Here is a 20,786-nt window from a genome sequence, read left to right as displayed (position 1 = left end):
AATCAAAAAGGATTTTCTAGAAGAGTAAAAATTATTGTCTTGTTTTCAGAAAAAACAAGTTAAAATGAAGTGCACTTTTGCTTTGAAACAAGCTCAATAATCTGCAAATGGTGTGAAAAAGTAATCTTGTTTTCTGTTTGAAATAAGATTATTTTTCTTACCTCATTGGCAAATTATTTAGCTTGTTCTAAGCCAAAACTCACTTCATTTTGACTTGTTTTAACTAAAATCATGTTTACTTGTCCAGAAAATCATTCTCGGTTTAAGAATCTTTAGATATTTTGGCTGAAAATAAGATAAAAAATCTAGGAAAGAAAAGCACTTTTTGCAGTGAAGTACTAAAAAAGATAAATGACACTAAAGTTAAAATGAAAATGGAAAAATATCAAAAATAAAAACTCATTCAAAATATTTAAAAAGGCTATAATAGTACTTGAATAATACCAAAATAAGATCAAAACTACACGACTAGATGAAGCAACAGAGAGTGTGTCTCTCACCCGTCGTTTGAGTGGCCCGAGTCGAGTGGATTTGACATCGGGCGCCTGATAGGAAAGCCAGAGACCCGTCGCCATGTGCATCAGGAAACACAGAGAATCTCCGTATTTGATCTCCGCCACTCCCATCCCCTCGATATCCCGCTTCGGACTGCACTCCAGCTTCTCCTGCAGGAGCACAAACCAAAAAGAATATACACATCTGATATATAAAATACTTCTGGAATATCAACACTATTTACAATGAGATTAATTCCATCCAGGATTCCTTAGTTTAACCATGGTACTTGTAGTAAAACTGCAGTTATACAAAAACATGGTTACTACACTCTTACTAAAGTAAAACCACAGCAAATCTACTTAAAGGATGTGTCTTGGTGCATACTTCATAATGTTTTCTTTGTTTTGTTTTTGTAACTGTACTTCCTTAATGGTTTATCTTTTGTAATGTTTAATTACACCAAAATCACGATCTGAATCAAATGATTTGCAATCCGTGCTCAATAGATTCGAATCAAATATTCGTGATCCGCACTCTGAAGTTCCGATCTGAATCAAATGATTCACAAACCCATAATGAAGTCACGATCAGAATCGAATGATTCACGGACCCGCACCAAAGTCCCGGTCTGAAACAAATGGTTCACAAACACGCATCGAAGTTCCGATCCGAATCAAATGATTCTCAGACTCACACTGAAATCACAATCTGAATCAAATATTTGTGATCCACACTCTGAAGTTCCGATCCGAATCAAATGATTCTCAGACTCACACTGAAATCACAATCTGAATCAAATATTTGTGATCCACACTCTGAAGTTCCGATCTGAATCAAATGATTCACAAACCCATAATGAAGTCACGATCAGAATCGAATGATTCACGGACCCGCACCAAAGTCCCGGTCTGAAACAAATGGTTCACAAACATGCATCGAAGTTCCGATCCGAATCAAATGATTCTCAGACTCACACTGAAATCACAATCTGAATCAAATATTTGTGATCTACACTCTGAAGTTCCGATCCGAATCAAATGATTCTCAGACTCACACTGAAATCACAATCTGAATCAAATATTTGTGATCCACACTCTGAACTTCCGATCCGAATCAAATGATTCTCAGACTCACACTGAAATCACAATCTGAATCAAATATTTGTGATCCACACTCTGAAGTTCCGATCCGAATCAAATGATTCTCAGACTCACACTGAAATCACAATCTGAATCAAATATTTGTGATCTACACTCTGAAGTTCCGATCCGAATCAAATGATTCTCAGACTCACACTGAAATCACAATCTGAATCAAATATTTGTGATCCACACTCTGAACTTCCGATCCGAATCAAATGATTCTCAGACTCACACTGAAATCACAATCTGAATCAAATATTTGTGATCCACACTCTGAAGTTCCGATCCGAATCAAATGATTCTCAGACTCACACTGAAATCACAATCTGAATCAAATATTTGTGATCCACACTCTGAAGTTCCGATCCGAATCAAATGATTCTCAGACTCACACTGAAATCACAATCTGAATCAAATATTTGTGATCCACACTCTGAAGTTCCGATCCGAATCAAATGATTCTCAGACTCACACTGAAATCACAATCTGAATCAAATATTTGTGATCTACACTCTGAAGTTCCGATCAGAATCAAATGATTCTCAGACTCACACTGAAATCACAATCTGAATCAAATATTTGTGATCCACACTCTGAAGTTCCGATCCGAATCAAATGATTCTCAGACTCACACTGAAATCACAATCTGAATCAAATATTTGTGATCCACACTCTGAAGTTCCGATCTGAATCAAATGATTCACAAACCCATAATGAAGTCACGATCAGAATCGAATGATTCACGGACCCGCACCAAAGTCCCGGTCTGAAACAAATGGTTCACAAACATGCATCGAAGTTCCGATCCGAATCAAATGATTCTCAGACTCACACTGAAATCACAATCTGAATCAAATATTTGTGATCTACACTCTGAAGTTCCGATCCGAATCAAATGATTCTCAGACTCACACTGAAATCACAATCTGAATCAAATATTTGTGATCCACACTCTGAACTTCCGATCCGAATCAAATGATTCTCAGACTCACACTGAAATCACAATCTGAATCAAATATTTGTGATCCACACTCTGAAGTTCCGATCCGAATCAAATGATTCTCAGACTCACACTGAAATCACAATCTGAATCAAATATTTGTGATCCACACTCTGAAGTTCCGATCCGAATCAAATGATTCTCAGACTCACACTGAAATCACAATCTGAATCAAATATTTGTGATCCACACTCTGAAGTTCCGATCCAAATCAAATGATTCTCAGACTCACACTGAAATCACAATCTGAATCAAATATTTGTGATCCACACTCTGAAGTTCCGATCCGAATCAAATGATTCTCAGACTCACACTGAAATCACAATCTGAATCAAATATTTGTGATCCACACTCTGAAGTTCCGATCAGAATCAAATGATTCTCAGACTCACACTGAAATCACAATCTGAATCAAATATTTGTGATCCACACTCTGAAGTTCCGATCCGAATCAAATGATTCTCAGACTCACACTGAAATCACAATCTGAATCAAATATTTGTGATCCACACTCTGAAGTTCCGATCCGAATCAAATGATTCTCAGACTCACACTGAAATCACAATCTGAATCAAATATTTGTGATCCACACTCTGAAGTTCCAATCCGAATCAAATGATTCTCAGACTCACACTGAAATCACAATCTGAATCAAATATTTGTGATCCACACTCTGAAGTTCCGATCCGAATCAAATGATTCTCAGACTCACACTGAAATCACAATCTGAATCAAATATTTGTGATCCACACTCTGAAGTTCCAATCCGAATCAAATGATTCTCAGACTCACACTGAAATCACAATCTGAATCAAATATTTTGTGATCCACACTCTGAAGTTCCAATCCGAATCAAATGATTCTCAGACTCACACTGAAATCACAATCTGAATCAAATATTTGTGATCCACACTCTGAAGTTCCGATCCGAATCAAATGATTCTCAGACTCACACTGAAATCACAATCTGAATCAAATATTTGTGATCCACACTCTGAAGTTCCGATCCGAATCAAATGATTCTCAGACTCACACTGAAATCACAATCTGAATCAAATATTTTGTGATCCACACTCTGAAGTTCCAATCCGAATCAAATGATTCTCAGACTCACACTGAAATCACAATCTGAATCAAATATTTGTGATCCACACTCTGAAGTTCCGATCCGAATCAAATGATTCTCAGACTCACACTGAAATCACAATCTGAATCAAATATTTGTGATCCACACTCTGAAGTTCCGATCCGAATCAAATGATTCTCAGACTCACACTGAAATCACAATCTGAATCAAATATTTTGTGATCCACACTCTGAAGTTCCAATCCGAATCAAATGATTCTCAGACTCACACTGAAATCACAATCTGAATCAAATATTTGTGATCCACACTCTGAAGTTCCGATCCGAATCAAATGATTCTCAGACTCACACTGAAATCACAATCTGAATCAAATATTTGTGATCCACACTCTGAAGTTCCGATCCGAATCAAATGATTCTCAGACTCACACTGAAATCACAATCTGAATCAAATATTTTGTGATCCACACTCTGAAGTTCCAATCCGAATCAAATGATTCTCAGACTCACACTGAAATCACAATCTGAATCAAATATTTGTGATCCACACTCTGAAGTTCCGATCCGAATCAAATGATTCTCAGACTCACACTGAAATCACAATCTGAATCAAATATTTGTGATCCACACTCTGAAGTTCCGATCCGAATCAAATGATTCTCAGACTCACACTGAAATCACAATCTGAATCAAATATTTTGTGATCCACACTCTGAAGTTCCAATCCGAATCAAATGATTCTCAGACTCACACTGAAATCACAATCTGAATCAAATATTTGTGATCCACACTCTGAAGTTCCGATCCGAATCAAATGATTCTCAGACTCACACTGAAATCACAATCTGAATCAAATATTTGTGATCCACACTCTGAAGTTCCGATCCGAATCAAATGATTCTCAGACTCACACTGAAATCACAATCTGAATCAAATATTTTGTGATCCACACTCTGAAGTTCCGATCCGAATCAAATGATTCTCAGACTCACACTGAAATCACAATCTGAATCAAATATTTGTGATCCACACTCTGAAGTTCCCATCTGAACCAAAAGATTCTCGATTCGGGTCCAAAGTCCTCATCTGAATAATGATTTGTGAACCAGCATTTCAGGTGCTTATCTGAAATTATTTGCAAACCTGCTCATCTAAATGAAATGACTGCTGATACTGAAATGATTCGCAATCTGATATGAATCAAACGATTTGTGAGCCTGCTCCCGATCTAAATCAAATGATTTGCAATCCGATCAGAGTGCTTCAAAAGGTAAATTATTGATTTGAAATTTCAAAAAGCTCAGTGTCACCCATCACTATACGTGCTTTTTAAAATCATTTTAGTTCATCTGGTTTTTGCTAGTGAATCGATTGAACTGAAAGTCACAAGCTTGAATCAATCGGAGTGGTTCCAGTGTAAATGACTCACTCAATTGAAGCAGTTTGTCTGTTCCCACGGTTTTCGCATCTTCAGTCATGTTTGCACAACACTGTCAATACTACTACTGGCTTAGCTCACTAGTTTGATGATATTAATTGAAATAAGCCAAACAAGTACGATGTTTACAAATAAAATATCCATATTTACATCACAAAATCTAGGAACATATTGAGGTGAGGTAACTAGTGAAATACTCCGTTAATATGACCAGCTGCAGCTCAAAATACATGTTAGATGTTCACATTGTGCATTATGATGGAGTTTGCAGCTTAATTCACTTTATTTGAAATAGTTTGAGCTGCAGTTCAGTTGTTGACAGTTCAACAGGAAATCAGCTGAAAGCATCCAATCATCGCATACTATTCAATTAAATCTTACTACTATCAGTATGTACTGTAATAAATATTTAATAAATTACTGTTGAATCTGATTGTCTTAGTCTATTATGGCATTGTGTGGAAGATGAATTCTAGCTGGTTAAGTGCATTTACTTATTGTTGACTTAAGGAAAGCTAAGTTCTTTGTGTGAACAATTTTAATCATATATGAAAATAATCATCATTTAATGACAGTAATGAGATGCTATTCCTTGTATTATCATTAGATGAAAGCATGAATTGTTTATAGCTCTGTGATGATTCTGAGATTCTGTGGTGTCCTGCTGCTGAGCTTGACCTGAAAACACGATGATAGATCAAACTAATCAAGAAGAAAATGACTCAATAACAGCTCAACAAATGAACATTACATTGCAGCACATCCAGAGGCAAAGCTGATGAATCCTAATTAAGAGGATGGGTTTGTTTTCCCTGCTGGAACATCAAGAACAAAATCAAAGCAGTGCAGGAAGAATAACTGGATGACAAATGACTGATAATAAAAGTGATGGCTCCTATTTAATAGAGCTCCGGAGGAAACTCCTCTTCACTGAATATTGACCCGTCGAGAGCTGCATTAAACATCACAGTCTCACTTACAGCTTTGCTCCTTTACAGACATGACACTGATAATACAATAAACATCAGCGATTTAGACTAATATTACTGGCTTTTGTGAAATTTGACTGATTAATGATGTGACAGTGGAATGAAAACACCAAAAAGACACTGTTAAGTCTTTCTTTTATAGCACTTTATCTATTTTTGTTGATAGATTTCAATTACAATGCATATTTTTAAAGGCCAAAAATTTTTTCTCCTACACTGAGCCATAAATCTCCACTTCAGTAGCACTTACACACACCACACTGAGCATTTTTATTCCTGTCTATATCCCGAAGGTTTTTACAGAGGGATTTGTTCATATATAGTTTGCTTGATTTTATACATTTTATTCTCCATAAAATGGTAAAAAAAAAAAATATAATAATATATATATATAGTATTTCCTGTCTGTTCTAAGCATTTTCTGAATTATGAAGTAATAAAATGAGATACCCAAAATCCCCTCTGTAAAAACATGACTCTAATTTGTCAAAAAAATCAAAAAAGAAACTTCATACAGTTTTTAGATTTTTGTACTAGAAATGTATGCAAATTAGCGCATATTTCATTAAATAATGGCTCATTTGCATACTTAAACCTAACATTTTAGAAAACTTCTAATACAAAAAATGTTTGCAACTATCAATGTAATCAATCAGCGGAGTAATAAAGTGATAACTACTAGTTGCTGTTTTTTACCCTATTCACCCGCCTTAATACATCTCTTCTGCTCAGCGAGGCTGCCTTTTTTGATCAAAAACACAGTAAAAACTGAAAAAATATTATAATTCTAAATATCCGTTTCTATGTGAATATCTGTTAAACTGTAATTTATTCCTGTGATCAAAGCTGAATTTACAGCATCATTACTGCAGTCTTCATTGTCACATGATCCTTCAGAAATCATTCTAATATTCTGATTTGCTGTTCAAGAAATATTTCTGACTATTATCAGTGTTAAATACAGTTGTCAATCCGTTGGACTCTCATTCTGACGGCACCCATTCACTGGTGAGTGATGGAATGACATATTTACACAAATCTATTTTTAAGCACATTTTCAGTTTTGGGTGAACTGTTTCTTTAACCCTTTGTAGTAGATGTGTATTGAGGTGAATGTGAGAGACCTTGGAGGCTCTGAAGCAGAAGGCTGTGGATGTTGTGTCTGATCTCTCTCTGTCCTGCAGCACGACGCCTCGGTCCTCCGTCAACGCCAGATAGTGACCGGTGGTCAGGTGACGCAGACGGAACGTCTGACCCCAGCGGATGTGACTGCCACACCAACTGAACACAAACACGGGAATTATGGGTATGTACGGTCACATTAGAAAACATCCTGAAGAGATTTTAAATGAGACAATCTCATGTTAGATGGAAACCAGAGCACAAGATCTTCTCACCTGATTCGTAACGGCTCCAGCCTCCAGAGAGATCGGGCTTTTGCTCCGGCTTTACCCGTCTCATAGTTCACCATTCTGAAACACACCAATGAAAACAGGTTTACGTGTGGAACTGATGTCTAAACAGGCTGTGGATTGGATTTAGAAAGTTAAACGACTTTAAAATTTCATGTCAAATGCAAATGCAATTTTAGACACATTATTGTTTGTTTTTGTTCTATTTCGTTAACAAAAATAGTGGTAAACTATTGTGTGACTACAGAACCATTGTGCACCTATGAGCAAACCAATGCTGTTTCGTTATTAAATGGACCTGTGTTTTTGAACAAATCAGTGATTCAATGATCCACTCATTTTTCTTGAGAGATTTGTATGTGCATACTTTTCTTTGTTTTGTTTTTATAAATGTACTGCCTTAATGGTTTGATCTTCTCTACTATTTAATTAAAAGCAGAAAAAAATAACTGCAAGTGTGAACCCACTCCAAAGTCTTGATCTGAATCAAATGATTCACGAACCTGCACCGAAGTCTCGATCCGAATCAACTGATTCATGATCCAAAGTTTCAATCTGAATCAAATAGTTTGCGAACCCAAACCAAAGTCACAATCTGAATTTAATTATTCACGAACCCGCACTGAAGTCCCAATCCGAATCAAATGATTTGCGATCCGCGCTCCAAATTTCCGATCTGAATTAAATGATTCTTGATCCCAAACCAAAGTTCCAATCTGAATTGCATGATTCACAAACCCAAACCGAAAGCCGATCCGAATCAAATGATTCATGATCCAAAGTTCCAATCTGAATCAAATAATTTGCGAAACCAAACCGAAGTCACAATCTGAATAAAAATTTTCATGAACCTGCACCGAAGTCCAGATCCGAATCAAATGTTTCATGATCCAAAGTTCCAACCTGAATCAAATGATTCATGAACCCAAACCGAAGTCGTGATCGGAATCAAATGGTTTGCGATCCTTGCTCCAAAGATCCAATCTGAATCAAATTATTTTCGAACCCAAACCAAAGTCACAATCTGAGTCAAATGATTCACGAACCTGCACCAAAGTCCAGATCCGAATCAAATGATTCATGATCCAAAGTTCCAATCTGAATCAAATTATTTGAGAACCCAAACCAAAGTCACAATCTGAATTAAATTATTCAAGAACCTGCACCGAAGTCCAGATCCGAATCAAATGATTCATGATCCAAAGCTCCTATCTGAATCAAATTATTTGAGAACCCAAACTGAAGTCACAATCTGAATTAAATTATTCAAGAACCTGCACCGAAGTCCAGATCCGAATCAAATGATTCATGATCCAAAGCTCCTATCTGAATCAAATTATTTGAGAACCCAAACTGAAGTCACAATCTGAATTAAATTATTCAAGAACCTGCACCGAAGTCCAGATCCGAATCAAATGATTCATGTTCCAAAGTTCCAATCTGAATCGAATGATTCATGAACCCAAACCGAAGTCCTGTTCGAGTCAAATGATTCATGATCCAAAGTTCCAATCTGAATCAAATAATTTGCGAACCCAAACCAAAGTCACAATCTGAATTAAATAATTCACGAACCTGCACCGAAGTCCAGATCCGAATCAAATGATTCATGATCCAAAGTTCCTATTTGAATCGAATGATTCATGAACCCAAACCGAAGTCCTGTTCGAGTCAAATGATTCATGATCCAAAGTTCCAATCTGAATCAAATAATTTGCGAACCCAAACCGAAGTCACAATCTGAATCAAATCATTCACGAACCTGCACCGAAGTCCAGATCCGAATCAAATGATTCATGATCCAAAGTTCCTATTTGAATCGAATGATTCATGAACCCAAACCGAAGTCCTGTTCGAGTCAAATGATTTGTGATCCTTGCTCCACAGCTCCAATCTAAATCAAATTATTTGCAAACCCAAACCAAAGTCACAATCTGAATTAAATTATTCACGAACCTGCACCGAAGTCCAGATCCGAATCAAATGATTCATGATCCAAAGTTCTGATTCGAATCAAATGATTTGTCACTTGCTTCGTTTGTGAAATAAGCATTTTGAAAGAATCAGTTGAATGAATGACTCATATTCATATAAATTTTTTAAGTACTTAATTTTGTTAAAAATCCCTTTTAATATACAAAGTATTTTTCAATTCAAGCTGTCAAATGCTGGCAATTCAATTCAAGCTATCAATTTAAGCTGGCAAATGCTGTATTAAGAGTGTGTAACCTGACTTAAACTAACCTGACCTACAACTAACATGCTTTAGAAGAGTTTTTCTGTTATCGATGACCGCTGACGGCTTTATTGGAAGCCGTTGATGTATTTCATAGAAGACTCTCTTATACAATGAGAGAAGTCATTCATTCCTGCCCTCCGTTGACAGATCTGCGTCTTGAAGGAGGTCCTGCAGAAAATCCTTTAGAGGAAGAAGTGGCTCTGATTAGATTTCAAGGACAGGACGCAGCGAGCGCCGGGGGCCCGAGATGACGACCGATATCCAATCCTGCAGACGACACGCTAAACACCAGCGCTAAAAATAGGCCGCACGCCTACGATCACATCTTCAGCATCCTCAGACGGCCCTGGGTTACTTCAGCTCAACCCACTTCAGTCTGACACACACTCGCTGTACGCAGACAAACAGCCATTACGCCCGATCCAACATCTCTGATAAATGACACATCATTCTGACAACACTGACTTTTGTTTACGGACGTAAAGAACATCATGAACAGTAGGTCATCACGTGCTTCTTAACCATTTAGATTCACAGATGCAAATAAGCAACTAAAATAACTACAGTTAATATTGGGAAGAGTGAAAATTTTTTCAGAAGTTTTAAGAGCAGAATATTCTTCTCTTGTTATGCTTTTCTAGCTATTAATTTTTTATGTGTTTTGGTGTAATGGAAACTGTTCATACTGTTTCTATAATTTTTGTCCAGCAAAACATTGTTACAAAAAAAGACAAGAAAAATGTACATTTATGCATTTATTTTTTGAATATGGTTTTAATTTGGTTTAGTTTGGTTTTTACTTGCAAATAAAATTTAAATGCATACATTTATTTATTTATTTATTTATTTATTTATAAAAGATATAGATTTTTCTTTCTTTATTTTATTATTTTATTAGTAAATAATTTTTTCCATTACAGCACCAACCAGGAAAAAAATTAAATAAAACAAATACATAAATGAATAAATAATATATATCTTAATAATGATGTCTGATGTCAGCAACAACACAAATAAACAAATAAATGCATTAAATGTTATGATTATTGTATTTTTTTGTTGTTGTTGTTTTTTATTACAACATTTTTGTGCTTTACTTTTGAGCTTTAGTACTTTTTTTAATTTGGTTTTTGGTAAAATATGTATATTTGACAAAAAAATCAGGCAACATTTCACATTTTCATGTAGTTTAACTTGATGTACAAAGTTTATCACACGCAAATAAAAGACAAAAATATATATTTGAAAAAGAATCAGGGAACATTTTTATATTTTTATTTAGTTTAACTTGATTAACTTAATAAAAAAAAAAATATATATATATATATATTTTTTTTTATATTACAAAAACTGAAATAAATAAATAAAATTAATTAATCAATTAATTTAAATCAATTTTGTAGATTTTCATTTAGTTTAACTTGATGTCCTAAAACTAAAATAAATAAATGAATTAATTAAACCTCTTTCTGCTTTAGTAATTTTTTTATTTGTTTAAAGTTTTTTAATTTTTTAAACCCATATATATGAAAAAATCAGGCAACATTTCACATTTTCATTTAGTTTAAGTTAAAACTGAAATAAATAAATACACTAAAAAAAAATGTAATAATGAAGAAAAAACATTACAATTACCAAAACTTTAACTAAAATGAATTACACATAAAAATAAAATTACACATTTTAATAAAAACTACAGTACACTAATACCAATATATGAAGGTTTGTACCTCTGCTCTTCTTCACTCTGATCAGATCCCGGAATCGTCAGAACCTCATCGTGTCCGTGAAACAGACGCATCACATGACCGCCAAGAAGATATCCTATAGGATGAAAGATAGAAACATCAGATGAGCCGTCAGGTGAATCGAACCGTTTTAAATGATGACACACAGAACTTTAATACATTCGTGACGTCACTATCAGCACTAGTACTAGTTATGACCAGTGTTGGGGGTAACGGATTACAAGTAACGCAAGTTACCTAATAATATGACTTTTTCCAAGTAACTAGTAAAGTAATGCATTACTTTTTAATTGACAAGAAAATATCTGAGTTATTTTCCCCCATTTATTGATTAAAAGCTCTCCTGTCCCCATGCTGAGAGAAATTGTGAGTAAGATGTTACTTTAGTTCTAGTATAAATGTGAACATGCATTAATTCATCTCACTCACTAAAAAAACAGATCCTGCAATAATTAAATATGTCAAATATTCTTTATGTATTTAATCCCATTTTATAAACCTTCGATGATCCAATTCATCCATACTAATAAGCAAAAATGACTCAAGATAATCTAACTTTTTCTTTTTCTATTACTGTAGAGTTGATATTTTTCTTCTGTGGTCTACTGTACAGACGTCAATTTCAATTTTGTAATGCATTACTTTTGACAGTAACTTTAATCCAACATCGATAACCACAGACCTTCCTCCACGTTGCTGCCTGAGCAGGTGGGATGGACGTTCCACAGCGTCTGCATGAAGGACGCGTCCACCTGGATGCTGCCGTTGGATATGGACAGATGCTGCGGAGATCAGGTGCACATTGGTTACCATGGCAACACTCATCCTCTCATGTCATGTCTGTTTCATCATGCGTTTGCACCGGAGGTCACAAGCGAGAAGCTTGGCATCATGGGATACGCTTGGATAAACTCAGAATACCCTAGAGAGTTAACAGTGCACTAACAAACACACTGACGTCTGGACGAGTCTCAGACAGATCAGCTGCTGGAGAGACAGGAAATACATCACGAGAATCACTAACGCTGGACACGGACACGTCTGAACCCAATACTTTCATATTTTGAGCTATAAAACAGTTAAAATAAAGAAAGTATGTATGTATTAAATAATTTAAAACAAAATAATTACAATAATTAAAAAAAAAAATGCTTACTGCACTAAAAGGCCTAAAGGAATAAAGAAATATTATCAACTATAAAACAATAAAAATATATATTAATATTTATTGTATTGTAATTTATTGTAAAATAATACAATAAAAATATACAAATATGCTTATAACCCTGAAAACACTCAGTCAAAGAAATAAAATATAAATAATTCATTTTTAATTAATTCATTATCTCTATAAAAATGAGAATAAATAAATCAGTGAATAAATAACTAATATTCTGTGCTATAAAATGGTAAAACTGAACAAATACATAAATAATAATTTAAACTATATGAAAAACAAAAATGCTAACTGCACTAAAAGGCCTAAAGGAATAAAGAAATATTATCAGCTATAAAACAATAAAAATATATATTAATATTTTTTATTGTAAAATAATACAATAAAATATACAAATATGCTTATAACCCTGAAAACACTCAGTCAAAGAAATAAAATATAAATAATTCATTTTTAATTAATTAATTAACTCTATAAAAATGAGAATTAATAAATCAGTGAATAAATAACTAATATTCTGTGCTATAAAACGGTAAAACTGAACAAATACATAATAAATAATTTAAACTATATGACAAAAAAATGCTAACTGCACTAAAAGGCCTAAAGGAATAAAGAAATATTATCAACTACAAAACAAAAAAACAACAATAATAATTTTTATTATAAAATAACATAACATTTAAATAATTATATTTTGAACTATTAAAACAAATCAAATATGCTTACAACCCTGAAAACACTTTGTCAAAGACATAAATTATAAATAATTTTTAATTAATTGTGATCTATAAAAATGAGAATAAATAATATTCTGAACTATAAAACAAAAATATGCTCACAGCACTGAATAAAAGATATAAAAGAAAAGAAATGCATATTTAAATAAATTTAAAAGACATAAATAATTAAAATGTAAACAAACAAATAGCAATAAGAAGAATCTGAACTATAAAACAAAACATGAATATGTATAAAGCACTGAAAAGCTTAAATGAACAAAAAATAATATTCTGAGCTATAAAACAGAAACCATAAACAAATACATAATGTTAAATAATAATTTAAACTATATAAAAACAAAAATGCTTACTGCACTTAAAGGCCTAAAGAAATATTATCAATAAAAATTGTTTATTGTAAAATAATACAATAAAAAAATAAATTTTAATAATTATATTTAGAACTCTTAAAACAGATCAAATATGCTTACAACACTTAGTCAAAGAAATAAAATATAATCAATACATTTTTAATTAATTAACTGTGATCTACAAAAATAAAAATAAATATGCTCACAGTACTGAAAAGCTTAACAGTGAAGGAAATAAAAGAAATGCAAACTTAAATTAATTTAAAACACATAAATAATTAAATAAAATGTAAATTAACATAGTATTAAGAAGAATCTGAATTATAAAACAAAACATGAATATGTATACAGCGCTGAAAAGCTTAATAGTTTTTAAAACAAAATAAAAAATACATAAGTAAATGAATTTAATAAATAATATTCTGAACCATAAAAAACGCTCACAGTACTAAAAAGGCTTACTAGTCACGGAAATAAAAAGAAAAAAAGCATAATTAAAATCAACTAAATAAACACATATAATAAATTAAAAAAATCGAAATATTGAGAAAATCGCCTTTAAATTTGTCCAAATTAAGTTCTTAGCAATGCGAAATTAAGTTTTGATATATTTACGATAAGAAATTTACTAAATATCTTCATGGAATATGATCTTTATTTAATATCCTAATGATTTTTGGCATAATTTTTTTTTTTAATAATTTTGAAACACACAATGTATTTTTGGCGTATTTATGGTTATTTCTACAAATATACCCATGCTACTTAAGAATGGTTTTGTGCTCCAGGGTCACATATACATAAATACCTCTTTATTTTTGTGCACAATCTGACCTGGACAAGTTCTCATCAGCTTTTGTGAGATGTTTCAAACACTAGACTGATCTTACAGATTCACACATCTGATGAAAATCAAATCAAAAACATAATGTCAGGACTTATAAGTCTTGAGTACTTGATCCTCACCAGATATCGCTCAGATGAGACGCTGACGAGTATGAGATCATCTCCGATTCGCACTTTCTCCCCTTCTGATCTCTGTTTAGACGCGGGATGAATGGTCCACCAGCAGGCCTCGCCTGAGGAGCACAAACACACGGATCGTCATGTGCATGTCTGTCTCGTCTTCATCAGATACTTATGTGTCAAAGTGAAGCCGCAGCACGGTCTCATGAACGCACAGCTTCTCCTTTCCTCTGAACAATCGTATGCTTCACCTGTGGAGTCTTCCTGGAGTCCCACATCAAACGACAGCTTATCCGTCATCGAGCGCGACGTCTTCAAACAGGTCAGATACTGCAACAGAAAACATCACTTTCACACAACCCACACAAAGTGGAAGTACATACTCTTGTTTCTGTCACAGGATTAAAAAAATGAAGTCTGATCTTTATTTTCATAATTTAGTAAGAATAAATAAATAAATAAAATAAAAAAACAGAACTGCAAAATACAATCTCTGACAAAAAAATACATTTCTAACAATATTTTGAACCATAAAACAGATTAAATATGCTTACAGCACTGAGTTAACTTAGTAGTCAAAGATATTATAAAAAATATTGTGCCCTATTGTCATTAGAATAAATAATTTCATATATAAATAAATAATACTCTGAAATATAAAACAAATACATTTAAAATTTAAAATAAATAAACAAAATAAAAATGCATAACTAAATTAACTACATAAATTAAATACAAATGTAAAACAATTAAAAGAATTTGAACTATAAAAAAAACATGAATGTGTATACAGGGCTGAAAAGCTTGATAGTTATGGAAATAAAAAATACTTAAATACTTAAATAAATAAAAATAAAAATGTATAACTAAAAGTAAATAAATACATAATTAAATAAAAAGTAAATAAACAATTAAACAGTTATAAGAACTATAAAACAAAATGAATATGTATACAGCACTGAAAAGCTTAATAGTTATGGAAATGCATAATTAAATAAAAGAAGGAAATGCATAATGAAAATTAACTAAATAAATACAAATAAATAAATTAAAAACAACTAAATAAACAAAAACAAAACATGAATGTAATTTTTTTTTTTGTTTTCTGACATAAAAACTCTGAATTTATATCTAGCAATTCTGACTTTCTGAGTTTATATTTTGCAATTCTTAATTTTAAATCTCAAAATTCTGAGTTTGTATCTCTCCATTATGACTTTATATCTCGGAATTGTGAGAAAAAGTCTGAAATGTGAGAAAGTTGCTATTATTTTGTTATTTTTGTCATCAGTGGCAGAAACAAGCTTTCACATCAAATTGATCTGATGAAGGATGAAGGCCGACGAACCATCCCGCTGAAGGAGTGTCTGAGGAGGATAGCGTGTCCGTAGAGTAACGTCCGATGTCCTCCGCCCTGAGCCGCCTGCAGACACAACTATTACCATCAGTCCATCATCAAACACACTAATAATAACACAATGACAGATAGAATCACTCACCTTTCTGATGAACTGCTGCGAGAGGCGTGAAGAAAACAGAAAAAAAAGCATAAATAAAAAAATTAAGCATAAATATTTTTTTTAAATCCAATATATTTATAAATATATTTTAAAAAATATCTAAAATGTTTCAAAATATAATTACATAAATATATTTTCTATGAAATATTTACAATTTTTGGGCCATTTTTTCCACATTTTTGAAAATATATATTAAAAATGTTATATGTACAGTATTTATAATACAAATATTTTGCCCTATAAATATTTCAATCCAAAATACATTCACATTTGATGAAAAACTATTTGTTGTCTGTAACGTGTGAACACACAACACATTTAATTAAAAATAAAACATGAATAAAGCCTAATTGGAAATGTATTTTCTTGCCCTCTGGAATACATTTTTGAAATATATTTTGGTGATATATTTTAAATTTCAAAAATTTATTTTATTGAGCTTCTTGGTTTACAGTATACATGTAGAGTATATTTTGGCCAGAATTTTTTTTGTTTTTTTTGTCCGTATCACAGTGATTCCTCTCAAGCCTCCAGCTCTGCATCTGTCCAGCGTATGATAGCAAATATGCTCCAGGAGACCAAAGCTAAAGATCAGAGCTGCCACGGGTCATCAGACTCACAGCAGCCAATGAGGAGACCTTTATGATCCACAGGGGGCAAACGCAGCTTCGTCTGGACTTTAAAGACGCCTGACCTTTAAACAAAAGCTCTGCAGCTTCAAACTGATCATGAGACACTGACTGACCCACAGACTGATGCTGCTTAAAGAGCTGCGCTACTAAACCACCCATAAACTATCAACACAGAGACCCTGAAAATTATGCATGTGTATATAAATAAGTTTTAAAAATGTAAAAAAAATTATAAACTATATATGCACACACTCTGCTAATCAAAAGTTTGGAATTGGTTGGATTTTTTTTTTTTTTTTAAAGAACACTCTTCTGCTCCCTAGGGCTGCTTTATTCTATCAAAATACAGGGGGAAAAAAACTGTAAAAATAGTGAAATATTATTACAGTTTAAAACAGCTGTTTATATGTGAATATCTGTTAAAATTATAATTTATTTCTGTAATGCAATGCTGAATTTTCAGCATCATTACTGCAGTCTTCAGCGTTATGTGATCCTTCAGAAATCATTCTAATATACTGATTTATTATCAATGTTGGAAACAGTTGTGCTGCTTACTATTTTTTTGGAACCTGGGAAACTTCTTTTTTTCCCCCAAGATTCTTTGATGGATAAAACGAAAAAGAACAGCATTTATTCAAAATACAAATCTTTTCGCATCCTTTTCTTTTCTAACAATATGTCAATGTAACGCACCGTTTCTGAATAAAAGTGTTTATTTCTTTCAAGGAGAGAAAGAAAGAAAAAATATACTGACCCCAAACTTTAAACGAGGTGTTTATTGTTACAAAAGTTTTCTATGTTGAATAAATGCTGTTCTTTTTAAGGTTTTATTTATCAAAGAATCCTGAAAAAAGTATCACAGGTTCCAAAACTTGTAATAAATCAGTATATTAGAATGATTTCTGAAGGATCATGTGACACTGAAGACTGGAGTAATGATGATGAAAATTCAGCTTTGCATCACAGAAATAAATTATATTTTGAAGTATATTAAAATACAAAACCACTATTTTAAATTGCGTTAACATTTCACAATATTACAGTTTTTTTCTGTATTTTTAATCAAATGAATGCAGCCTTCATGAGCAGAAAAGACTCCTTTAAAAAGCTTTAAAAATCTTAAATCAAAACAAAAGTGATACTTTATAAGTGTAGTTCATTTATAAAATATATCCATTCATTTTTCAAACCACTTGTTTTTCAATAAGGTTAGACTGGAAAAAATGCTTTACTTACTTAGATTTTTTGTCTTGTTTCCAGCCAAAATATCTAAAAAATTTAAATCAAGAAGGATTTTCTAGACGAGTAAAAATTATTTTCTAGTTTTCAGAAAAAAAACAAGTCAAAATTAAGTGCATTTTTGCTTGAAACAAGATAAATAATCTGCCAATGGGGTAAGAAAAATTATCTTGTTTTCTGTTTGAAATAAGATATATAAGATATATAATAATAAAAAATCTGCTCACCCAATTGGCAGATTATTTTGCTTGTTCTTTTGATTTAAGATTTTTTTATATATTTTGGCTGGAAACATAGAAACATCTAAGTAAGAAAAGCATTTTTTGCAGAGTAATTAAAAAGTCTACTTTTCAAAACTGAGGCAGCAAAAAAAAATAATATATAAAAAAATGTCAGTCACTAGTGTTCACAGGTCATCAGCAGGTTAACCAAGAGAAAGTTTAACAGCGGTGAGACGCACTGGTTTCAAGCGGCCCGTCTGATCCTATTTCACATCAGACCGCTTCACAGAAACTCCACTGAAAAGTTTCCAGACGAGAGCTCCTTTGACAGCTTCATTTATTACTGAACACACCATTAATTACACAAACGCTCATTAAACACACACACGTAAAGACAGTCTGGTATTCAATATTCATTCTGAACACAGTGCTTCAACAACACAAGTGCTCCACTGGTTAGCGTTTTGTACTCACGTCATTATTTTGTCCGGTTTTGGCGAGCATCTCCTGCAGCGCACGGACAGACAGCGACTGCTCCAGAACAAAACTACAGATGCACAGATCTGGAGGAACATACTGAAACACACAAACAATATCATACACAAATGACACACAAACACTGGCACAGAATCTTAAACAGCACTTTAAATTTTACAGCCACTGTACAAAGAAAATACAATTATTAAGATAAAGGTTTCAAGTTTTCAATGCGTGTTTGATCTTTCACACAGCTTAAAGGAGTAGTTCACTTCCAGAACAAAAATGTACAGATAATGTATTCACCCCCTTGTCATCCAAGATGTTCATCTTTCTTTCTTCAGTTGCAGTTTGAGGAAAACATTTCAGGATTTCTCTCCATATAGTGGACTTCTTATGTTCCCTGAGTTGGACCTTCCAAAATGCAGCTTCAAAAGACTCTAAATGATCCCAGCCAAGGAATAAAAGGAGAATTTATATACTTTTTAACCTCAAATGCTGTCTTGCCTAACTCTGCATCAACTATGTATTCTGGTTCAAGACAGTTAGGGTATGTCTAAAAACTCCCGTCTCGTTTTCTCCTCCAACTTTAAAATCATCCTACATCGCTGCAGAAGAACCGACCCAGTGTTTACAAAGTGAACGTGCAAAGAAGGTCACTCTTTACAAAAAAAGGTAAAACCGCGATGTAGGAGAAAATTAGATGGGAGTTTTTAGACATTCCCTAACTGTCTTGAAGTGTTTGAGGTTAAAAAGTATATAAATTGTAGGGATGGGACGATACACCTACCTCCTGATTCAATACTATCACAATACTTGGGTGCCGATACGATATGTATTGCGATATTTTTAAAAAATTTTGACTCTACAAGTATTGCGATTCAATATTAGGCGACGATACGTTAGTCTGCCGATCCAAACGTTCAACAAAATGAGTAGAAAAATAGTTTCTGAAATGAAATAAAGTGCTATGTTACTTTGCAAACTGTTTGAGTCATATTTAGTTATGTTTTCCTGCCAAAACAAATTTTACTTTGTTTACTGCAAAGTATATTTTGGTCATCTTATTAAAAATAACATTCAAATTGGATAATTTTAGAGCTTTAACTTTTCCATCTTGTTGTTTGAACATTAATGTGTGTTGGCAGTTTGTGAACACAACCACCCTACAATGATACAAATACACCCAGTGGTATTTTTTAATCTTTAAAAGTAATATCCCATTTTTAAAATCAGCTCATTCTCAGTTTCTTGCGGGTGTGACGTCACACAGACAGAGGCCCCTCCCACGATAGTTGATTGACATGAGCGCCTCACCTTAGCCCCGCCCTCACCGAGCTGAAACAGTCCGAATACAATCCTCAGTGTGTCGATGAAGAGTCTAATTGAGCGATTGAGGTGTTCTGTTGTCTGATGTAATAATGAACACAACAGTCGTCATTTACTCCTGACATCTGAGCCGCTGAAGACGCAGAGGATTAACGTTACTTTCGTTTTTAAATGCAAAGCGCCGATCCCGATCTACATATGCGTCTATGTTCGTGTGAATCGTTCCTGATGCAACTTCACCCACAGCAGAACTGAGGATAAGGGTTTTTATGCATCTTTGCAAATTGCCTTTCTTAATAATGTGCTTGTTGGCAAGTTAAACGCAGCTAAAGTAAGCATAATCCCAGAGAGGGGCGGGGCGAGCAGAGCTCATTTGCATTTAAAGGGCCCATGCGATAAAATGAGCTGCAAGTTTGCAGAGCTGATTTTGACAAGGCAAAAGGGTGTTTTTTACACTACTATTGAGAATTTTTAACCAAAGTATATCAGAGAGTTTTCATTAAGACCCTAAAGAATCATATGAACTTGTCGAAAATGGGCCTCCGATGACCCCTTTAAATCTGCTGTAAATGGTTAT

The 20,786-nt window shown here is 33.3% G+C and overlaps 1 protein-coding gene across 1 annotated transcript in view; it reads right to left on the bottom strand.

The window, feature by feature from the left end:
* LOC141296225 (ryanodine receptor 3) overlaps positions 1-20,786 on the bottom strand; it is a 214,001-nt gene that overhangs the window by 180,601 nt on the left and 12,614 nt on the right. The window contains 9 exon segments of the mRNA XM_073827498.1: positions 501-665; positions 7,278-7,434; positions 7,551-7,625; positions 11,535-11,628; positions 12,235-12,334; positions 14,789-14,901; positions 15,040-15,118; positions 16,137-16,211; positions 18,857-18,979. Of these exon segments, the coding sequence (XP_073683599.1) occupies positions 501-665; positions 7,278-7,434; positions 7,551-7,625; positions 11,535-11,628; positions 12,235-12,334; positions 14,789-14,901; positions 15,040-15,118; positions 16,137-16,211; positions 18,857-18,979 (981 nt within the window).

Source organism: Garra rufa, chromosome 21 (assembly GCF_049309525.1).
Source record: "Garra rufa chromosome 21, GarRuf1.0, whole genome shotgun sequence".
Taxonomy (NCBI): Eukaryota; Metazoa; Chordata; class Actinopteri; order Cypriniformes; family Cyprinidae; genus Garra; species Garra rufa.
This window is presented reverse-complemented; position numbering and strand designations above follow the sequence as displayed.